This window comes from Nothobranchius furzeri, chromosome 15 (assembly GCF_043380555.1).
Source record: "Nothobranchius furzeri strain GRZ-AD chromosome 15, NfurGRZ-RIMD1, whole genome shotgun sequence".
Taxonomy (NCBI): Eukaryota; Metazoa; Chordata; class Actinopteri; order Cyprinodontiformes; family Nothobranchiidae; genus Nothobranchius; species Nothobranchius furzeri.
In genome coordinates, this window is record NC_091755.1 from 51896399 (window position 1) to 51918288 (window position 21890).

The 21890-nt window shown below is 47.3% G+C and overlaps 1 protein-coding gene across 4 annotated transcripts in view; it reads right to left on the bottom strand.

Moving 5' to 3' along the window:
- Positions 1-6502: 6502 nt before the first annotated feature.
- The window catches only part of trim33 (tripartite motif containing 33), a 33382-nt gene continuing 17994 nt past the window's right edge, over positions 6503-21890 (bottom strand). For 2 of the 4 annotated variants that reach the window (XM_015968561.3, XM_015968559.3), the window contains 3 exons: positions 20651-20803; positions 9724-9774; positions 6503-7223 (listed from right to left, as the gene is read on the bottom strand). In XM_015968561.3, the coding sequence (XP_015824047.3) occupies positions 7002-7223; positions 9724-9774; positions 20651-20803 (426 nt within the window). In that variant the 3' untranslated portion in view covers positions 6503-7001. The remainder of the gene's footprint in view (positions 7224-9723; positions 9775-20650; positions 20804-21890) is intronic. The other 2 variants (XM_015968560.3, XM_015968563.3) reach the window with 1 other exon arrangement.

Consider the following 21890-nt stretch of genomic DNA (forward strand, 5'->3'; position numbering starts at 1 on the left):
TCCGGGATGGGGGAATTGACGGGGAGATACAACGTCCCGGTCCTCTCAGCTGTTGTGTCTCCATACAAATTCAACTCTTTCAGGACTTTGCACAGATGTCAGCATATCACGGCTGCTTCGGCAGTGAGTGATGTCACTTATCAGCGCGAAAATGCGTTCCCAGTAACGTTAAAAGTTTCATAATGTCAAAGTGCAACACTGGGTCAGTCACACTAGACGATTCCATACCTGCAAATGAAATAATCCTCACGTTCACCATTTTCATCATGTTAATGGTGAGAAATTTGTCTACAAAAGCCAGAAACACGTGTATACTGAGCTTCAATCCTAAATCACATTGAGATTAAATGCAAAACCACATCTCTGGCGTTACTTTTGTTTGTGCTCGTGAAGTTGGTGGAAACTGACTAAACTAATACATCGAACTGATTCGTCACGTCGGGTCACTTGTCAATATGATCATCATTTTCTTCCTCCTGCCTGAAAAATGGAGGACCAGCTTGGAAGGCCAATTAAGTTCAGTCATTTCCTGGAGATGAATGATAAGCTGTATCTGCAGAAGCATTTCATCTAAAGCATTCCTCCTTCTTGGAGTCTGAATTCCCTTGAGTTTGTTTCGGTTGTTTATAAAACTTAGAATATTAGTTTCATAGGACCTTCCACATGAATAATGCCTCGTTGTCATTACACACTGAGCCAAAAATGGTACATCACACCTCAGCTAAAGGTATTTTCACAACATTCCTCTTATATGTGACTGTTGTGGCATGTGTTTTCATTTTTATCATTCACAGCCTCGTACACCATCCGTACTACTTTGTCAGGAATCTGCCCAGATCAATGCCACTGTAAAATCTTGTTTTTTCCAACTCCGCCATCTGTCCAAACTAAGAGCAGTTTTATCTTGAAAAAATTTGGAATCAGTTGTTCATGCCTTCCTCACATCTAGGCTCGACTACTCAAATGCAGTTTTGCTGGGTGTCAATAAGTCAACCCTTGCCCGACTTCAACTCGTTAAAAATGCAGCTACTAGATTCCTAACACGTACTGACAGGCGCCAGCATATAACACCAGTTCTCAAATCCCTTCATTGGTTGCCCATCACTTTCAGGGTCCAATATACAATGCTACTTTTTGTTTTGAAATCCCTCCATGGTCTTGCCCCCGTGTACTTATCTGACCTTCTTTCAATTTACACTCCGGGTCGCACACTCAGGTCCTCCAGCCTGTTGCTCCTCGAGGTCCTGAAAGGGTGTTACAAATCATGTGGACAAAGAGCTTTCTCTGTTGCCGGTCCTAAACTGTGGAACGAACTTCCAGTCACAGTTCGACTGGCAACCACCTTGGCAGATTTTAAGTCTAGACTAAAGACACACCATTTTACCCTTGCTTTTAACAATTAGCTGTTAGTTTGGCTTTTACTACTGATGCAACACTGTGCGTTTTCGCGAGCCGCGAACAGATCCACAGAGGGTTCCCCGAACCTCATCCAGATCTGTGATATCAGTGCGGGATGCAGACGCCAGTCGGAGTCGCGGGGTCCTCCTCTCGACAGCATGTCCGCTGCTACATTTCAGGACCCCCGGAATGTAGGTGGCTTTGATGGACAGCAGGTGGACATGTGCCCAACACAGTAAATCTGTGGCTACACGCAATAGTGGGAGGGATCGAACTCCCCCATGGCGATTTATGTAGGCTCCCGCCACCTGGTTGTCTGTGTGAACTTCGACATGACGGCCCTCAAAGAAGGGCAGCGAAGTGTCTGATCACATTCCTCACTGTCATAAGCTCCAACACATTTATGTGCTCGTGCGTGTGGGAGAGCCAGCGATCTGCCACCGTATGGGACAAGCACGTGCCCCCCGCATCCCAACAGTGACGCATCCGTAAACACAGATACGTGTGACATAGGACGTCCAATGGGGACCCCTGTGAGAGGATGCAGGGATTCCCCCAGTGAGCGAGGTCCCCGCCCACTGAAGGGGGAAACATCAACATACGTCTCTTCTGGCGTATCGGGTGTACCCGGAGGCGGATGAACCAACGCTGCAGACGCCTCGTGTGCAGTAAACCTAGCGGCACCACAGCGTGGGCTGCAGCCATCATGCCCAGAAGTTTCATGACTAACAGGGCTCTCACGATCTTGCGGGGTTGCACGCGGGAGATCACCGAGGCGAGAACTGCCGCTCTCGCCGGAGACAAACGTGCTCTCAGTAGAGAGGCGTTCAGCTCCACCCCGAGAAACACAATCGACTGGGATGGAAGGATGGAGCTCTTCTCCCAGTTTATGGAAAACCCCAGGGTTGACAGATGCTCTATTAACTTCCTGGTTTGCTCTGACGCCTCGTCCTTGGACCGGGCGCATATGAGCAGATCGTCCAGATAAAATAAAACCCTCATTCCCACCGTGTGCAGTGGCTGCAGCGCGGTCTCCAGACATTTGGAGAAGGTGCGCGGGGCTAGCGAGTAGCCGAAAGGGAGACGATTGAACTGGTATTGAACTCCCTTGAATGAGAAGCGCAGGAACTTCGGGTGCTTGGGAATTACTGGGATGTGGAAGTATGCATCTTTCAGGTCTATTGATGTGAACCAGTCCCCGGAGCGCACGTATTCCAGGACTTGCCTCATTGTTAACATGCGGAAATGCATCACTGCTATGGAGCAGTTGAACAGGGAAAGGTCGAGAATTGGTCTCATTCCTCCCGACTTCTTCGGTACTACGAAGTAGCGGGAGTAGAAGCCTGAGAGCTCTCGTCCGCGAGGGACTTGGGAAATTGCATCCTTGGACAGAAGTTCCCGCAGCTCTAGCTCCAGGGCCTGAGATTGTACCTGTGACGTGAACGTCGTCTCCACGATCCCGTTGAAGGGAGGAGGAGCGGACTGAAAATGGAGTGTGTGACCGTAATGAATGGTGTCCGATATCCATTTGCTCATGAGGCAAAGGCGGTGCCATTCTTGCGCGCGTTCCGACAGCGGACGCGTGTTCGAGGTCACGTGAACGACGTCTGAGGACTGGGTTCGCGTCCTTACCGCCGTCGCTCGCACCAGAGAACTGGGAGCGACCCATGGAGGGCTGTGCTCGAAAGGGCGAATGTGAACAGCTGGAAGAGGCTGATCCGCACCGCGGAGAGTGGAGTCCAAGGATGAAGGACAAGTGGGAGCCGGGCCCATGCACGGGGACGACAAAGTGCCAGCGAATAGAGCCGCGCACCGTGTCGCTGCGAGTGGTCGTGACAGCGCCATGACATCCCGTCCCACCCAACGTTGTGGGGGAAGCGGGATGAGTTGGGCCTGGCCGGAGGCCGGGGCCGGTGCGCAAATGGAGCGCACCCTTACAGCTGGCCGTGTAAAATGACGGACTGCGGGAACATGCAGATGTGTCGCAGTGCGTGTGGGGAACATGTGTGAGGATTCGGCAGAGGACTGTAGGATTGTGCTCTCAATGTGACATTTTTTGGGTTTTATTTCAAAACCAAAATCATTCACAGAGTTAACATTACAGTCATAAGCACACACATTCCTCCCAACGAGTCGTTTTCGTGGTTGTTTTCGGCGAGGTTCCTGCGCCTGTGACTGCCAAGACGGCGTCTGCTGGCTCTTTCGGAACCGTTGGCCGCCAACTCCCTAGTCCCGCTGTGGTGGAGTCGAAGCAGGAGGCCGGCTCCGCAGGGCGGGCGGTGCAGCTGGGTACCTGAAGTTTCCGCGCCGTTCGTCCCATCCTCTGAAGGAACGGTCGGAGTGCGAGGCTGACCGAGGGTGGACCAGGTCTCGCACCGTGGCTGACAGTTCAGCCCTCTCGATGACGCTCGTAAGATGGGGACCAAACAGAACGTCAGAGGTGATAGGGCCTTCCAGCATCTCCCTGTGCTGGTGATCAGGAATGGAGGGCAGGGCCTTGAGCCACAAGGCCTGCTGGATAAGGGTCTGCCAGGCAGCAATGCGAGCAGAACCGGTGAGTACAGCAGCGCACAGATTGGGAATGGCACAAGCAGTTTTGGTAATGATGGTTTTTGACTCGTCAGGATCATCAAGCTCTTCCACCATTTTGGAAACGCCAAAGGCAAGAAGGGCGATGTTATTTCCTGCAGCGCCGGTCTGGAAGGTGCACTGGTGTGCATGATCAGTCAGCCGCGTCAGCAGCTGGTCATGCTTAGAAGCGGGAACTGCTCGCAGGCAAGCGAGGTGGTTCTTGGCACCACACAGCGAGAACAAGTCCGGCTCCAGTGGAGGAACGGATTGCCAGCCCAGGTCGGAGAAGCCCTCGACCTTGGTAATGGGCGCATATGTGGAAATTGGCGCCTTAAGCCTAGCAGGCTCGGAGAAGGTGGTGGTCCAGCAGCTCATGGCAGCGGGGAAATGCAGCCAGACGGGGTCTGGACAGTGCATCTGTATTGACCCGAAAATTCCTTTCCAAATCATCTGCCTCAGGCGGAGCCGGTTCTGGAACGGCTAGCCCCTTGCGGACCGCGGCCGCGGAGATGATGACGGGCAGCTCCTGGAGCAGTGCTCTAACTGCTGGCAGGGAGGAGCTAGAAGCCACTGGGGCAGGAGGACCCGCTGAGCGAGGCTCGTCGACCTCCATGTTGCACAGGAGGGAAAAAGGGCTATGGCAGCCAGCCTCGTCGTACTCCTCACTGTCGATGACATTGTCCAGTCAGGAGGAGCCAGCCGGCTCCTGACTGATGACGAAGAACTGAAAAGCCTTGTCCAGCGAGTACGTGCCAGCCACCGGAATTTCCTCGTCGGTGGTGGGGGTGAAGCACTCGACCCGGCGGACCTTTTCAGCCACGGGCAGAGTGGCACAAAATGGGCACGAGGCCTGGGGGGTCAAGGCCAGGCCAGCGTGATGAGCCCCGAGACAGAGCTCATACTTGCTGTGCAGGTCGCCGCTGGAGATGGAGCCCGTGTGGCAGGCCGGGCAGGTCCTGGCGTCGCTGGACATGGCTGGTGAGTTGAATGTTGTTTCTTCGATAATTTGCTCTTTAAAGAAAGCACTTAAGCTTGGCTTGAAGAGATAACGGAGGCGAACAGTGGAGTCGCTCCACTTATATACCCACAAGGGGTGCCCACCATTGGTGGGCATACATTTGAGCTCTTCATGATTGGCTGATGCTGAGATCATCCTTCCAATAGCAGCTAGCTTAAGGACTAAGACTAGACGAAATAGAACGAGCCGTTTTTGGGTACTGTCTCTTTAAATCTGGAGGAGGAGCTGTAAACTCCGCCCCCCTCCATAGTGCAGACCTGTACTCTCCTCCCCCAGTCGGACTTTGTAGTTCTATAGAGAAATCATTATTTAGCATAGCAGAAACATTATATTAGCATTTTTAAAACGTGGGGAGAGTTGTTCATCAAGCTGTTTCAAGGCTGCTAACTCTCTCATGCATTTGTCTGTAGTCGCACACACACCCGTCAGAAGCAAAGGGGATGGGGCTTTGGCGCCCTCAAGTGGCGAAAAGAAAGAACTGTTCAGCTGAACTGATAAGCCTCCTTATCTCAGTGGCTGAAAAATAAAATCCTCATGTTTCCTGTATCCATTTAACTATTAAGGAGGAAGAAACTATTTTTATAAAATTACAATAGTAGAAACACACTTAGCATTTTTTTTTAAAAGGCTATATTTGTGGTGTAAGCAACAAGAAAACCTGCTCTTTTTCTTCAACGGAATAAAACTTCTATTTATGTAACAGTGTTAAATGTAATAGTAAAATGGCCTGTATTTGATATAGCGCCTTCTAGAGTCCTGGAACCCCTCAAGGCTCTTTACAACACAATCAGTCATTCACCCATTCACACACTGGTGGGGATGAGCTACAATGTAGCCACAGCTGCCCTGGGGCACACTGACAGAGGTGAGGCTGCCGATCACTGGCGCCACCGGTCCCTCCGACCACCACCAGCAGGCAACGTGGGTTAAGTGTCTTGCCCAAGGACACAACGACAGTGACAGACTAAGCGGGGCTCGAACCTGCAACCTTCCGACTACCGGGCGAGCACTTAACTCCTGTGCCACCGTCGCCCCAATGATTGTGAGTTTATTTGGGCTTTCATACCTGGAGCTAAAACTGTTAAACCTAGGCGCCGATTAAATCTCAGAGGTTTTCCATTGACTTATTTATAAATGGAGGTGAGAGGTCACCTGTGTGCTGTACGTCGACTAATGCCTATATAAGGTAAAATTAACTTTTCAACAGTGAAAATAAATCACATATTTAAGTACATCAAATTTATTTGTTTGGCTCATTGGTAGTTCTTTTTTTCCATGGCAAACTGCGACTACAGCATCCTATTTGCCTCCGAAGATGTAGTATTCTACTTATCACAGCACTCTGGGGGCCTTTGCATTATCCTAATCAACACCAAGAAGGCTAAAACTGGACTTTCTGTCATTTTATTCACATCACTGTCCGTATAGCAAAATCCTTTCAGGGACATTGTTTGGTAGCTGATGTAATTTGTGATGTCAGGGAATCTTTGCAACTCCACAAACATTTTTTTCTGATCTATTTCAAGAATGGGTTTTATTGATGATGCACCGAAACATCTATTCTGTAGCAATACCTTCAGAGGGTTAAACTCTCTTATTTACATAACATTTCCAACAGTCATACAAATACTTGGTGACTCCATGTTATAGATATTATACATCCAACAGAACAGGAGATCTTGGTGTATTACAAAGCAATCGTCACAACAAATCTACAAATGCAAATGGATAATAGAAAACAAATAACCAATTGCTAACTACAACAAAAGAATTTTTACTTCAAATTCTGTACAAGTTAATGTCCATGGAATACAAAGGGAATGCAGATCTTCCATCTTCTCACCCACAAAGGTTCCCAAAAACATATCAGAAGACAACAGCTGTTTTAAAGGCAATGAGATCATCCAGTTAGTTTAAAAAAACACATTTTCATTTTTCTTCTTCAAATGAAAGGGATGAGGAGAGAGAAGTGTGGTATAGGAGGAAGACAGTTTTTCACTTCTTATCTCTGTTGTCACTTGACATGGACAATTTTATCATCCATTTTCAATCGTTTGCGTCTGGGTTGTATGAATTCCTCCTCAGAGTCATCTGTGTCCTCGTCTTCCTTCTCTTTTTCGTCGGGGGACTCTGGTTCTGGCGTGTCAGGAAAGTTCTGGTCAGGGAAAATTGCTGCCAGCTTCTCTTCAAAGTACAGGCTGACCGCCTTGCCAGATATTGCCATTTCCGATCCCACCTGTGGGACGAGGAAAAGGAGGAAGAAGTTGGAGAAGAAGTGCGTGAGGAGTAGTACAGAGGAGGAAAGTGTGAGAAAACGATGGAATGGGAAAACATGAATGGGTTGAGGCAGGAGGGAGGAAGAGGAGACAAATTAGATGTAGGTTAAAACTCCTGATGGCAGAGTGGCTCCAGCTTGTTGTACAGAGCAGAGATATCCTGCCTTCCTGTCCCACTGTGGCTCCATGAAGCATTTAAACTGGCACCGTCAAACATTCCCTTCAAATTCAGCTGCTGAACACATTTAAGACAACACCAGCATTTACAGGAAGACAAAACCTTCACTGCCAAACCACCTGTATCCAAAAAGAAAAAAAATGTGATTTGTGGTTAAAACCTGATTGTCTCTGCAACTAGAAATATAAAAACATTTTCTGAAACCAGAAACAAACTTTCTATTTTGTACATGTGATCTAAAATAAAACTTATTCCATTTGACATGATCCATTCAAGAATAACGGACATATTACCAGTTGTTCCTGCTGCCATCACACCACGGCAGAAGACAAACGACTGGTCATGTTTCGGTCAGTTCACTTTAAATATGCTGTTAAAGTTTATTAGAAAGTATCATGACAAACATTTACAACCAAACAGATCTGGCACAAACACGGTCAACAGGTGGTTAAATTTGGTTTGTTTTTAAATTATACAATTAAAGTCTGTATAAATACTTTATGTGAACAAACAGTAAATAATCTTCCAAAGGGTTCAAATGAAGGCAGCTGGACTCCATTTGCCTTCATTTGAACCCTTTTGGATTACTATGACCTGGATGAATGAGAACCTTTACCAGCATACAGTAAATGATCAACTCCTCCTTGTGGCCTTAACTCATTAACTGCCATTGATGACTAAAGTCGTCATTTTAAATACAACCGCTTGCTGCCATTGACGACTTAAGCCGTCATTTGCATTTTTGTACTGGGCAGGCGTCGGAACGAGCCCCCGCACCGTGAGAACAAACATCACAGCTCTAAAGCTGATCTTCATTCGCGTACATCACACGTCATATGATGAGGAAGCAGAAAATCCATGTGTTAGATCGTTTTGAGCCGCTGCCGTGAAAAAAGTGCGGCGCGAACCGGAAAAGCTTCTGTCGCTCACAATTCGGCAACGGATTATGAAAGAACGGATAACGCTAGAAACATGCCGATTCTTCCTGATGTAAGAGGTGAGTCTGTTCTTTGTTTTGGTTGTTTTGGCGTTGACATCATCATAGAGCGCAACATTCTGAGACTCTTCAAAAAAAAAACAGTAAAAACGCTCAAACGCTGGCAGCGAGAGGCTTTTCTGATCATGAAACGGCCGGCAGTCAATGAGATAATAAAACTCCATAAAACCTTTAAAACACATTTAAGAATTTTTCCTCTGGGGTGACAACATAATTTTGAATCTTACTCATTAATATTCATGATATGCAAACATCGCCTGATTGGCTAACAGCAGTGTAACTCTTCTGCTGCCTCCATTTGCTCTTCTTCCCTGGGTTAAAAACACATGCGTGAATGCGTTCTGCCACTTGTGGAGTTGCCCATTTGTTTTCCCCCAGCTGATGCAGGCGAAGAGGGTCAAAGACGTTTTTCACGTTTACCATTTTCATGCAACTCAGAGTAAATGACAAATGATCTGTATTTGTATAGTGCCATCGTAGGATTCTACAACCCCCCAAGGCGCTTCACAGCTTTATTAGGCTTCCACACACAGATGATGTGATACACTGTAGCCACAGCTGCTCTGGGACACACCAGTCTCTCCGACCACCACCTGCAGGCAAGGCGGGTTAAGTGTCGTGCCCAAAGACACAACAGCAGCATTCTCTGGTGGGAGCTGGGATTGAACCTGCAACCCCTGAGCTACTGCTGCCCACAGTGGCACAATAGTGACCCATTGTATTTAAAAAAAAAAGGAATGAGTATTATGCATTTTCTCAGTGAATTAAGCCTTTGGAAAACAAGCTGGTGAAAAACAGCTGTTTTTGCTAAGTTAACTAGATTTAATGGGTAAAATAAACATTATAAAAGCTGCTTAGAGCCTCTGAAACATGAAACCTTTGGCACCGACTGCTCCATTTCACTCGTGTGAGCATCTTCTATTCTAAACATGTGGATCAGCTTATGGGCCAGGAACACCAGGAGGCTCTTTACCACACCTGCTGTCAGCCATAACCATCTTATTAAGTTACAAACATCAAAGTAAAAACACCAGAAAAGAAATATTAATATAAGGGCGAAAACATTAGATTTGAATTTTAAAAAGTGGGGGAAACGAGTCCAGAGTCTAAGGTCTTCACACTCCCTCTGCACAGCTGACAGAAACGTTGACACCATAAAGACTTTTGCTGCTCAGAAATTCATTGTAGTAAAAAAAAAAAAAAGTAAAATAAAAAGGGCAAAAACATTTCTTGGAGCCTCAGTGGGAGGGAAGAGGATATCGTTGCTCCATTAGAAACAGCTTACCTGCGTATTAATCTCTTTCTCCTCATCATAAACTTGGATTATTCGAGACATCTAAAAGGGGTAATAACATTACAACAAAGGGTGAAGCAGCGAGGAGAAGAATTCAGAGCACAGGCAGTTTAGATCACAACAGACCAGACATCTGTTTGTTTTACTGTGCTTAAACACAAGCTGTCAGTTATACAGAAGGTGAAGATCACACACAATGAACTGAATGCATGATCACTTTTGTCCTTCACTCTTTTCTTTTGTCAACACATGAATGTAGCTACATACACATGCTGTTTTTACCCCACATCAGTCTGCTGGTTTACCAGTTGCCAACTTGTAAAAAGCTCATTTGGATGTTTTTATGTCATTTACCACATTTGAGAAAAAGCAACAACATCAACCATACGTGAGAAAACATAAAACTTAAAGAGAAGAATACACAGAAAGTTTCTGAGATCACCTATGTGATAGACAAACCGGTCGTGTTTCACTGGGATGCAGAGTTAATAGTTTAGATATCAGTGTTAGTAGGTGGGGCAGACAGGCTGCAGTGGCCCAACACCATGCTGTGCTCACGGTGAGGTTAGATATGAAAAGATCTTTCATCGTATAGGCATGTATGCAGTCAAATACATTAAATTAAGCTTGGATCGGCTACTGCTCTTTTAGGTGTTAGCTTAGCAGTTCAGCTAGCTTACAGGTATACACTGACTTTGAGACTCAAACTCTGTCACTAACACGAGAGCTTGAATAACGGCCATTAATAAAAATAGTCTTCATCAATAATCAATCCTAATCATTAAGTAGTTGACCGATCAGCTTTGGAGCAAAGGGACTCGTCTTGTCTCAGAGTGGTATTGATGAGACAGACAGACAAGATATAAACTCCTTTTGAAGGAAAGTGAAAACAAATAGTAGGGTGAAAAGATTATTGAAGTACTAGGGCTGCACGATATTAGGAAAACCTACGATATTCGATAACAGTAGGGCTGTCACGGTAACCGCAAAAATGAAATATCGCAATATGAAGAAACCCACCGCGCTGCATCATGGGCCACCGCGATTACTGAACTTGATTCAACTCAATGATGCATGTTGAGAAGGATGGCTGCACTGGTATCAAAACGAAACGTTACTTCGCTCCTTTGGGAGCACTTTGGTTTTCAGTACGTCAGCTGCTGCGCAGCCAGAGTCCTTGGCCAGGGCAGAGCTGCCACCAGCGGCAAAAAAATAAAATAAATAAATAAACGCTCGGAGACCTGCTGAAGTCCCGGACAAGCACTGCTTCTGCAACCGTCCCGAAGAGAGTTTGAGCCGAGCTGGAGCTCACTCGCTACCTGCAGGAGGAACGCATCCACCCTAAAGAAACCCCCCTGACATGGTGGAGCAACAACCGGGAGAGATTCCCTTTGCTCGCCAGTCGCACGCAAGTACGTGTGTGTAAAGCCTGATTTAAGCTTGGTTTATGCTTGATGCATTCACTTTCTGCGCGGTGATGCTTCTTGCGGATGGAACGCGCTTCACAACTCGCAGCTTTTAGTGCAACGAGCGCACCATCCGAGAGGGTTTTCAGTGTTGCTGCAAATGTTGCCACTCCTCTCAGATCCTCTCTCAAACCGTATATGGTTAACATGCTGGTTTTCCTTGTGGGTAACAAGGACGTGACCAAGCTATAAATCACCGTCATTCGTGTGTGAAAGTGAAAGTGAAATGATAGTGCCCCGCGCCCGGTACATGTAATTTTTTATGCTTGATTTTAAACAACTAAACAAAATGGGGACTTGTTTCTTATTTGTTAGATGCTGCAGCCAAATTTGCATTTAAAAGTTTAACCTCCTGAATTTTGTTGTTTTTAAGTTCAGTCGGACTCCTGACTGTCGGAGAAACAAACGTTACTGCGATCTGTGTTGTTACTGCCCTTTGATCTGCATTCAGTAAAGTGTTATAAAAGAAGGCACGGCAATTTTTAACCTTTTTTAAATGTGTAAACATTATGTTTAGATAGTACTGCATTAAAAAGAAAATGCTGCAATAATATTGCACACCGCAATATTAAGCCACCCTGAATCACCGCAGGGGGAATTCCTCAACCGCGACAGCCCTAGATAACAGTGCTTAATATTGCGATATCGATATTACTCACGATAAATGAACAAATACTAAAGTATGCAGTGTTGATGTCGTCTGGCGTGTGATGTCTGCTCTGGGTTCAAAGCAAACAAAAACTAATGCATGAATCCCATTACAACATAACATTTTTATTGCAAAAATATGCAGCTGCACCTGCTAATGTATTAGCAGCAAAACAACAAACTGCATGCATGCAGTTTCTCAGTGACTTTAAAACATCACCTCCACCATAAAACTTTTTCTGATGCTCCAAATACAGAAAAACATCCCTTACCAGGGTTTTTGAATAAATAAAAATCAGAAAATAAGTTTAAATGTTAAATAATAGTTAACATCACTTAAATGCAACAGCAAATTCTCTCATTGCTACTGAGCATTTTCTCCACTTATGTGGTTATGATATAAGGCTGTTGCTGTAATTGGGAAGTGAACTGTGCTGGGCCAAACTAGGAGAATATTAAGATTTTCTGAGGGAAAGAGAAAAACAATTGTCTACCTTCCAGAAGAGGAACTGGCAAAAAACTACATGGAAAATTTGTGAAAACGTTTGTTTTTAACCCCAAATTGAACAAGTTTACCTAGATCTTAAAAAGCAGCTCAGATGATGAAACTGCAACTATGATTCTGATAACAAGCTAACAAATTGAACTAGCTCCTCTTAAGATAACCGGCTAGCAGAGCTTCTGACTGACAGTTTATGTGCAGCAGCAAATCAACTATCCTGATTAACAAGGTTATAAAAGCTCATAAATGAAAAATCACTTTGATGTGTGGGGGAACTTTTCCAGGCCCTCTTTAGCAGCTCAGGGTGGGACTGGGAGGAGAGTGCTGCTGTAGCCTTTTAGCTGGAAGCTAACCGGACCCAGAAACCTCAGCACAAAGTCCGTTCGTTAATCTGAGCCAGCATGACGAACAAGGGAAGCGAGCGGCAGCGGAAAACGATGCGGAGATAGTAGAATTTTGGGGATACAGTCTGTGCTGGAGCGGGTGAGCCAGACGGCGGCACGGCAGCCCAAAGTAAGCGCAGCCCGGGAAGCTCCGCTCGGCAGCACCGTCTCCGACGCTCCGGTGTCGGCGCGCGGAGGAAGTGGTGGTGACGAAAACAAGAGCGGTTATGTAAGGCTGGCAAACATCTCAACCTCCTTCGGATGGAGACAGCCGGGCTGCACGGGGCAGCTCGTAGGGGGCGGGCATATTACGTGAACGGACCCATCTGATTGGCCGCATATCAGAAGGGCTACATTTGATTGGTCAAATAATACTTCCGCGTAAAAAACAGAGCTGGTTTACAAAAAGTTGATGTATGACACGGATGGAAATGTTTGAACCAAACATTTATCGCCGTTTTTGACGTGCTTTGCGATGGGCCTATCGCACGTCCTGTTATCGCGATGACGATAATTTTTCGATATATTGTGCAGCCCTATGAAGTACCAAACTTTGTTCACACTGACTGAATTTTAAAAAGCATAAAAAGTTAAAGCTCTCATAGATTTGAATCTGCAGTGGTCTCTGGTATAAATGAATGCCTTTTGAGTTATTTACTGTGGGAAAACAGCTCTGGTGCTCCTGTGTCGGGAAGAGTTTTACCCACAATCCATTGCTGCAGGAGAAAAGGCTTAAATGCCATTTCTGAAAATTTGTATTTTCAAATAAAAGTAGTTAATTATGGGAAAATTAATTAATGCTCTGAATGTTTTAGACAAAGCAGCAATTAATGTCAAATTTTTCAAATTATTGTTTGGTTGTTAGTTAGAAAGTTGTTTAAAAAAAAGTTACAGCGACCAGCGTTCCGGCATGGGTTGCGGTCGATAATGCAATGCTTCCTGTCCCAATTCGGCTATTATGTGCACTCTTTGTGTACCACACACTCAAAGCCTTACTGTGCACTTCCTCCAAGTGCACTTCACAGAGGGCCACAGGGCAGGTGTTGGATTGGGCCTAACTCATAGGGAGCCTAATGGGCTCGACACACAGGAGACGACAAACGACCGCGATCAGCGAAATTTGTCGCCGTCGCTTTTATTACCTGACACACGGGAGGCAATCCGCGGCAGCGGCCAGCAGCAAAGCTGCGTTCTGTTCCATGGCGAAATCGAAACTTCCGTTGTTTTGTTTGGCTGTGTCAGGTTGGAGGGAATTAAGGTTATTTAAGCAGTTCAGAGTTAATAAAGTGGTAGATATGATGTTTCACAAGGTGCTGCTAGAGTTATGTGAAATCTTACTTCTGATTTTACAATATAAAACATAATAATAATAAACTTCTTCTTCATGTTTGCTCGGAGATGTACGGAGCATCCTGTCCGCTCATTGGTCAGTGAATGAAACCTCCGTTGATTGGTCCTCGTCCGAGCGACGGCGATGAAAAGTTGAAAATGTTTCAACTTTCTGGGATCGCGTCGCTGGGTCGCCTGTGCACGACACGTGCACGAGCGCAAAATTTCACACGCACGTTTTTCGTGTTTCGCTTGGTAGGAGGGAGACCCGCGATTATCATGTCTCATTGAAACTGAATGGAGGAGAGGCGATGTCGCCTCCCGTGTGTCGAGCCCATCAGTCTATTTCCGGACCATGGGTCCCTGGAAAAAAAAAACGAATGCAAGTCAATGGGGCTAAAAAGCATTTTTCTAATCCCGCTTGTTATGTGCCATGGATTTCACATATGATGTCCGTGAGTTTTAATGGTTCATTTTGATGCCAAGAATACACTTATTTTTGAACTGGGGGAAAACATTATTTTAGGTTTTGTGTGAAAATATGTCCAAGATTACGCACCACCGAACTGATATAACTGAACCAGACACGGAGAAAAGCTGAAGAAAAGCTTTACTTCAAATCCTTCCCTTAGGAGGAAATAACTACTGTAAATCTGGCCATGTGGTAAGTAGCAGCTATGCTAGGGGAGAGGAGACTCTGTGGTGATGTCATATGTGCAACGTGCCGATGTCTGATTTGTAGTCATGCTAACTACAAACTTTTACAAGCTGATAATTTCAAAGTACGTGACTGGCGTGGTCGAAACACACATCATTAATTTTCATTTAAATTGAAATGTGTGATTCAGGGTGTCACCCCGGCTTTCCACAGGAGCCGTCAGCAGCACGTTACTGCAGCAGCACGTCATAGCTGCTGATAGGAACCGCTGTGGTCAACAGAACCTTTTCCACTGGAGCCGTCAGCAGCCGTCAGCAGCGCGAGTCGGCCGCGTCTCAGGAGCAGCATGTCGCGGCCTTTACGCGCCGGTTCTATTTTCTACGCGCGACGCCTCTGAAACGGGTCAAGTTCGACATTTTTGGGGAAGGAAAGACAGGAAATCGGATGCGGAAATGGAGCGAAGCTCCCGAGATTTTCAGAATAAAGAACGTACTGCCTTCCGGTTGCTTTACTTTTAAAAAAGGTTACTAACTGTGGGGCCCCATGAGAAGTTATCACATAGCTAGCGGTCTCCTTTGTTTTTCAGGTCCGTATTGGCGATTATAAAACGGACAGAACATAAAACACAAACCATGTTGTAGTTTTCTCCTGCTTGTTGTGTTTACTGATGAAGTCACTCGTGTGACTTCGTGCTCGGTCGGTGACAGCTGCTCCCCTGCTGCTTCGCGTCTCGTGGGAAGGGCCAAGCAGCAGCTTACGCGAGCAAGACGTGCTGCTGCAGTAACGTGCTGCTGACTGCTCCCGTGGAAACCCGGGGTAAGGCAAAGCAGATAAGAAAATAGCTTTTTTAGCACCATTGACTTGTATTGCTCCTCCTTGAACCGTCACCTTATCGTGGTGGAGGAGTTTGAGTGCCCTAATGATCCTAGGAGCTATGTTGTCTGGGGCACTTAGTGCCCCTGGTAGGGTCTCCCATGACAAATTGGTCTTAGGTGAAGGGTGAGACAAAGAACGGTTCGAAGGATCTTTCATGGCGGTTAAAACGAAGAGTCGGAGTACCCGGCCCGGAGGGTTACCGGGGTCCCACCCTGGAGCCAGGCCTGGGGTTGGGGCCCGTGAGCGAGCGCCTGGTGGCCGGGCTTTCGCCCATGGGGCCCGGCCGGGCCCAGCCCGAACCGGATACATGGGCTCGTCCAACTGTGGACCCACCACCCGCAGGAGGAACATGAAGGGTCCGGTGCAATGCGAATCGGGTGGCAGACCAAGGCGGGAGCCTTGGCGGTCCAATCCCCGGACAAGAAAACTAGTTTTTGGGACATGGAACGTCACCTCGCTGGCGGGGAAGGAGCCGGAGCTTGTGGCAGAGGTTGAGCGGTACCGGCTAGATATAGTCGGACTCACCTCGACACATTGCATTGGCTCTGGAACCCGAGACCTGGAGAGGGGTTGGACACTCTACTTTGCTGGAGTTGCTCCGGGTGAGAGGCGGAGGGCTGGGGTTGGCTTTTTGTTAGCCCCGAGACTCTCTGCCTGTGTGTTGGGGTTTACCCCGGGGGACAAGAGGGTAGCTTCCTTGCGCCTTCGGGTCGGGGAACGGGTCCTGACTGTTGTTTGTGCTTATGGGCCAAATATCAGTTCAGAGTACCCACCCTTTTTGGAGTCCCTGGGACGAGTGCTAGATAGTGCTCCATCAGGGGACTCCATTGTCCTGCTGGGGGACTTCAATGCTCACGTGGGCAATGACAGCTTGACCTGGAGGGGTGTGATTGGGAGGAACGGCCCACCTAATCTGAACTCGAGCGGTGTTTTGTTATTGGACTTCTGTGCAAGCCGCAGTTTGGCCATAACGAACACCATGTTCGAACATAAGGATGCCCACCGGTACACTTGGTACCAGGGCAGCCTAGGTCACAGGTCGATGATAGATTTTGTAGTCGTATCATCTGACCTGCGGCCGTATGTTTTGGACACCCGAGTGAAGAGAGGGGCGGAGCTGTCAACTGATCACCACCTGGTGGTGAGTTGGATCAGATGGCAAGGGAACATGCCGCGTAGACCTGGCAGACCCAAACGCATAGTGAGGGTCTGCTGGGAACGCCTGGCAGAAGAACCTGTCAAGACGGTCTCCAACTCCCACCTCCGGCAGAGCTTTGACCACGTCCCGAGAGCAGTGGGGGACATTGAGTCCGAGTGGGCCTTGTTCCACTCTGCGATTGTCGAGGCGGCTGTTGCTAGCTGTGGTCGTAAGGTGGCCGGTGCCAGTCGTGGTGGCAACCCCCGTACCCGCTGGTGGACACCAGAGGTTCGGGGAGCCGTCAGGCTGAAGAAGGAGGCCTACAGGGCGTGGCTGGTCTGTGGGTCTCCGGAGGCAGCAGACAGGTACCGGATAGCCAAGCGGGGTGCAGCAGTGGCAGTTGCCGAGGCAAAATCTCGGGCGTGGGAGGAGTTTGGTGAGGCCATGGAGAAAGACTATCGATCGGCTCCAAAGAGGTTCTGGCAAACTGTCCGGCGCCTCAGGAGAGGAAGGCAGCAACTCGCTCACACTGTTTACAGTGGGGATGGGGAGCTGCTGACGTCAACTGAGGCTATAGTCGGACGGTGGAAGGAATACTTTGAGGAGCTCCTCAATCCCACCAATGCGCATTCCGAGGAGGAACCAGAGCTGGGAGGCCTAGGGATGGACTGTCCGATCTCGGGGGCAGAAGTTGCTGAGGTAGTCAAACAACTACACAGCGGCGGAGCCCCGGGGGCGGATGAGGTTTGTCCTGGGTATCTCAAGGCTATGGATGTTGTAGGGCTGTCATGGTTGACACGTCTCTACAACATTGCGTGGTCATCGGGGGCAGTTCCTAGGGAGTGGCAGACCGGGGTGGTGGTCCCCATCTTTAAGAAGGGTGACCTGAGGGTGTGTTCCAACTATAAGGGGATCACACTCCTCAGCCTCCCTGGAAAGGTCTACGCCAAGGTACTGGAGAGGAGGGTCCGATCGATAGTTGAATCACAGATAGAGGAGGAGCAATGTGGTTTTCGTCCTGGCCGTGGAACTGTGGACCAGCTCTATACCCTTGCAAGGGTGATGGAGGGGGCATGGGAGTTTGCCCAACCAATCCACATGTGCTTTGTGGATTTGGAGAAGGCTTATGACCGTGTCCCCAGGGGCACCCTGTGGGGGACGCTCCAGGAGTATGGGGTGGGTGGCTTTCTGTTAAGGGCCATTCAGTCCCTTTACCAGAGGAGCGTGAGTTTGGTCCGCATAGCCGGTAGTAAGTCGGACCTGTTCCCAGTGAGGGTTGGACTCCGCCAGGGCTGCCCTTTGTCACCGGTTCTGTTCATCACTTTTATGGACAGAATTTCTAGACGCAGCCGTGGTGTGGAGTGTGTCGAGTTTGGTGGCAGGAGAATCTCGTCTCTGCTTTTTGCGGATGATGTGGTCCTCCTAGCTTCATCCAGCTCTGACCTTCAGCTCTTGCTGGGTAGGTTCGCGGCCGAATGTGAAGCGGCTGGGATGAGGATCAGCACCTCCAAATCTGAGACCATGGTTCTCGACCGGAAAAGGGTGGCTTGCCACCTCCGGGCCGGGGGAGAGGTCCTACCTCAAGTGGAGGAGTTTAAGTATCTCGGGGTCTTGTTCACGAGTGAGGGTAGGAGGGATCGGGAGATCGACAGGCGGATTGGTTCGGCGTCTGCAGTGATGCGGACGCTGAGCCGATCTGTCGTGGGGAAGAGGGAGCTGAGCCAGAAAGCCAGGCTCTCGATTTACCGGTCGATCTACGTCCCAATCCTCACCTATGGTCATGAGCTTTGGGTAATGACCGAAAGAACGAGATCGCGGATACAAGCGGCTGAAATGAGTTTCCTCCGTAGGGTGGCCGGGCTCATTCTTAGAGATAGGGTGAGGAGCTCGGACATTCGGGAGGGACTCGGAGTAGAACCGCTGCTCCTCCGGATCGAAAGGAGCCAGTTGAGGTGGTTTGGGCATCTGGTCAGGATGCCTCCTGGACGCCTCCCCGGGGAGGTGTTTCGGGCATGTCCTGCAGGCAGAAGGCCCCCGGGTCGACCCAGGACACGTTGGAGAGGTTACATCTCCAATCTGGTCCGGGAACGCCTTGGGGTCCTGCCGGAGGAGCTGGTGGACAAGGCCGGGGAGAGGACGGCCTGGAGCTCCCTAATTGGTATGCTGCCCCCGCGACCCGGACCCGGATAAGCGGAGGAAGACGAAGACGAAGACTTGTATTGATTTTTCCATTCCTTCATGTGCCGACCAGAAAGGGAGGAGACTTGGGCATCCTATAGGGAGCCTAAGTCACTTCCGCACCATGGGTCCCCCAGAAGAACGAAAAAATGAATGCAAGTCAACAGGGCTAAAAACGCTATTTTCTAATCCGCTTTGCCTTGCGCCCTGGATTGCACATATGTTGTACTGCAATTTAAATGAAAACTATTGATGGGAGTTTCGACCACGCCAGTCACGTACTTTGACATTTATTAGCTTGTAAAAGTTTGTAATTAGCATGACTACAAACTAAAAATCGGCACGGCGCATATGTGACGTCACCACATAATCTCCTCTCCCCAAAGTAGCTGCTACTTACCAAATGACCAGATTTAGGGTGGTTCTTCCCTCCTGTGGGAAGTTTGCTGAACTTACAGCCATTTCCCCTGAGTTTTCTCTGTGTCTAGTTCGATGACGTCACTTTCGTGAAACGTATTTTTAGTTCTGGACTTATTTTCACACAAAACCTAAAATATCGTGTGTGTGTGTCCGTTCAAAAATAAGCACATTGTGAAATCCATGGCACAAAACAAGCAAAATTAGAAAATAGCGCTTTTAGTCCCATTGACGTGCATTCATTTTTTTCGTTCTTCCGGGGGACCCATGATGCGGAAGTGACTTAGGCTCCCTATTGATATTCAGAAATCCCATCTCTGATTGGCTAAAAGCTACACCACGTTACCAGATTCTGTTTGCTCTGCAACATGGATGTTTTACATCCACAAATAACACATGCCTGGAGGAGCTCTGCTGGGTGGTGGAGTTGCTTATGCTAACAGTTAGCCTCTAATAGCTGAGATGTTCTCTGCCATTTCCTGGATGGTAAACTAACAACAGCATTCCCTGTTGCATATCAAGATGGATGAGTCCATGAATGTTAATTTGACAGTGTGACATAGATTTGTCAGGATTTTCTAGTCCGAGTGTTTCCCCATCCATTTCCTTTCAGCAGCTAATGCAGGAGATAGAAGCCGCCTATGTTCACGTTCAGCCTTCATAGTAAATGTGAGTGACTGGCCGCATTTCAAAGAGAACAAGTATTACCCATTTCTCAGTGAACTTGGTCTTTAAAAATTCTCAATATTCGCTTGTGCTATTTACAGGTGGAGATAATGACTGTTACCTCTATTGGTTATGTACCTGAGGCATCGCCTGACTTCTGCATCACCTTTCAGACCTTTACCCAATGAAGCAAGTCCTGCTTCCCTCCTTTTATATTTAAATTCCAAGAATACTGCTTTAATTTTATACCCTCAGTTTTAAGGCACCTTTTCTATTTTCTTTTACTGACAAAAATAATTTGTTTTTTTAAATATGTGCAAGAATTGCTTTAAAAATAAATTTAAATTGTACAATAATTTAATAATTTTCTCATCATGATTGAGTGAGTGAGGATTTTACTTACTTACTTTAGTCTAGTAAGTTAGTGCTACTTAGTAAGAAAATAAATGCAACAGCAAACAACCAGAAACAGCTTTAAGGAATGTGTTTCAAAGCCAGGATGTTTAATTGAACTCCTTCTGTTATGATAATAAAACAGCAGAGCTAACACCCTTCAGAGCAGAATCCATTGTCTCATTTCTATCAGTTTCTCTTTGGTCAGCATGCACAGCAAGAGGACACCATTCCCCTAACGGGCTGAAAACACATGCTGCTCACCTCATTGTAAGTTGAACAGTTCTTGAAGACGAGGCGCATATCTTGCACAAACTCTTGTATGGACTTGTAATACTGAGAGCTCCGCAGCTGCAGCTTCCTCTTCACCCTTTTCAGATCCATGGGCTGCTTAATAATCTTGTAGTAGTTGGGCACCTGGATTGAAAAAGAAAAAACAGCTGGGTCAAGTTACACCAATAAATATTTCAGATGGAAATAACAAAAACGTAAATAATAAGGTTTTATTATGTTTAATGAAATGTAACTAGAAATGTTTTTCTTCCAATCAATTTTAAATAAAATGGTAATAAATCAGAAAAATGATATTTAATAAATGCATTATTGAGCTAATAACAATATTGATGATGATAACTGGAATTAAAGCCTAGTAGTTGGTAGATCTGTGAACAGCCAGTTAAACTTGTCCTTGAAAGCATTAAAACACTGACTGAGATTAATCTGTTAGCATTTAGAGTGGCGCCATAGAAGAGAAGCACAGTGAAAAAATCAGGAGACTGTTTCATTTATCTGATTATTTATTATATTCGCTCTCATTACTGTATATACGGTACACCCAATAGGGCTCTGAGATCCCTTGGAAACAATCAGCTGATAGAACCACGGATCAGAACAAAACAAGGCGGAGATGCATTTAGTTACTATGCTGCTATCATATGGAATCAGCTTCCCCTTGACCTCAGATCTGCCCCAACTCTAGTGTTGTTTCAATTAAAACTAAATACCCTAATGTACCCATCAGCCTTTAAATGAATTGTTTCTTATGCTGCGTCATCTCCACTGTAATCTGCGCTGTAACTTTGTCTTCTCCTTTAGCTCTAAACTGTAATTCTATCTGTGTCTATTTTAATTTGTGTTTTTATGTTTTCATATCATGTTCCGTACGGCTTTGAGGACATTCTGGTCCACCATCCGGCACCTCGGGGGGGGGGGGGGGGGGGGGGGGGGGGCAGTGCGCTACCAACACTTTCTGCAGTGGGGACGGTGTACTGCTGACCTCTACTCAGGACGTCGTGGATCGGTGGGCAGAATACTTCGAAGACCTCCTCAATCCCACCGACACGTCTTCCAGTGAGGAAGCAGAGTCTGGGGACTTTGGGTTGGCCTCTCAAATCTCTGGTGCTGAGGTCACTGAGGTGGTTAAAAAGCTCCTCTGTGGCAAGGCTCCAGGGGTGGATGAGATCCGCCCGGAGTTGCTTAAGGCTCTGGATGTTGTGGGGCTGTG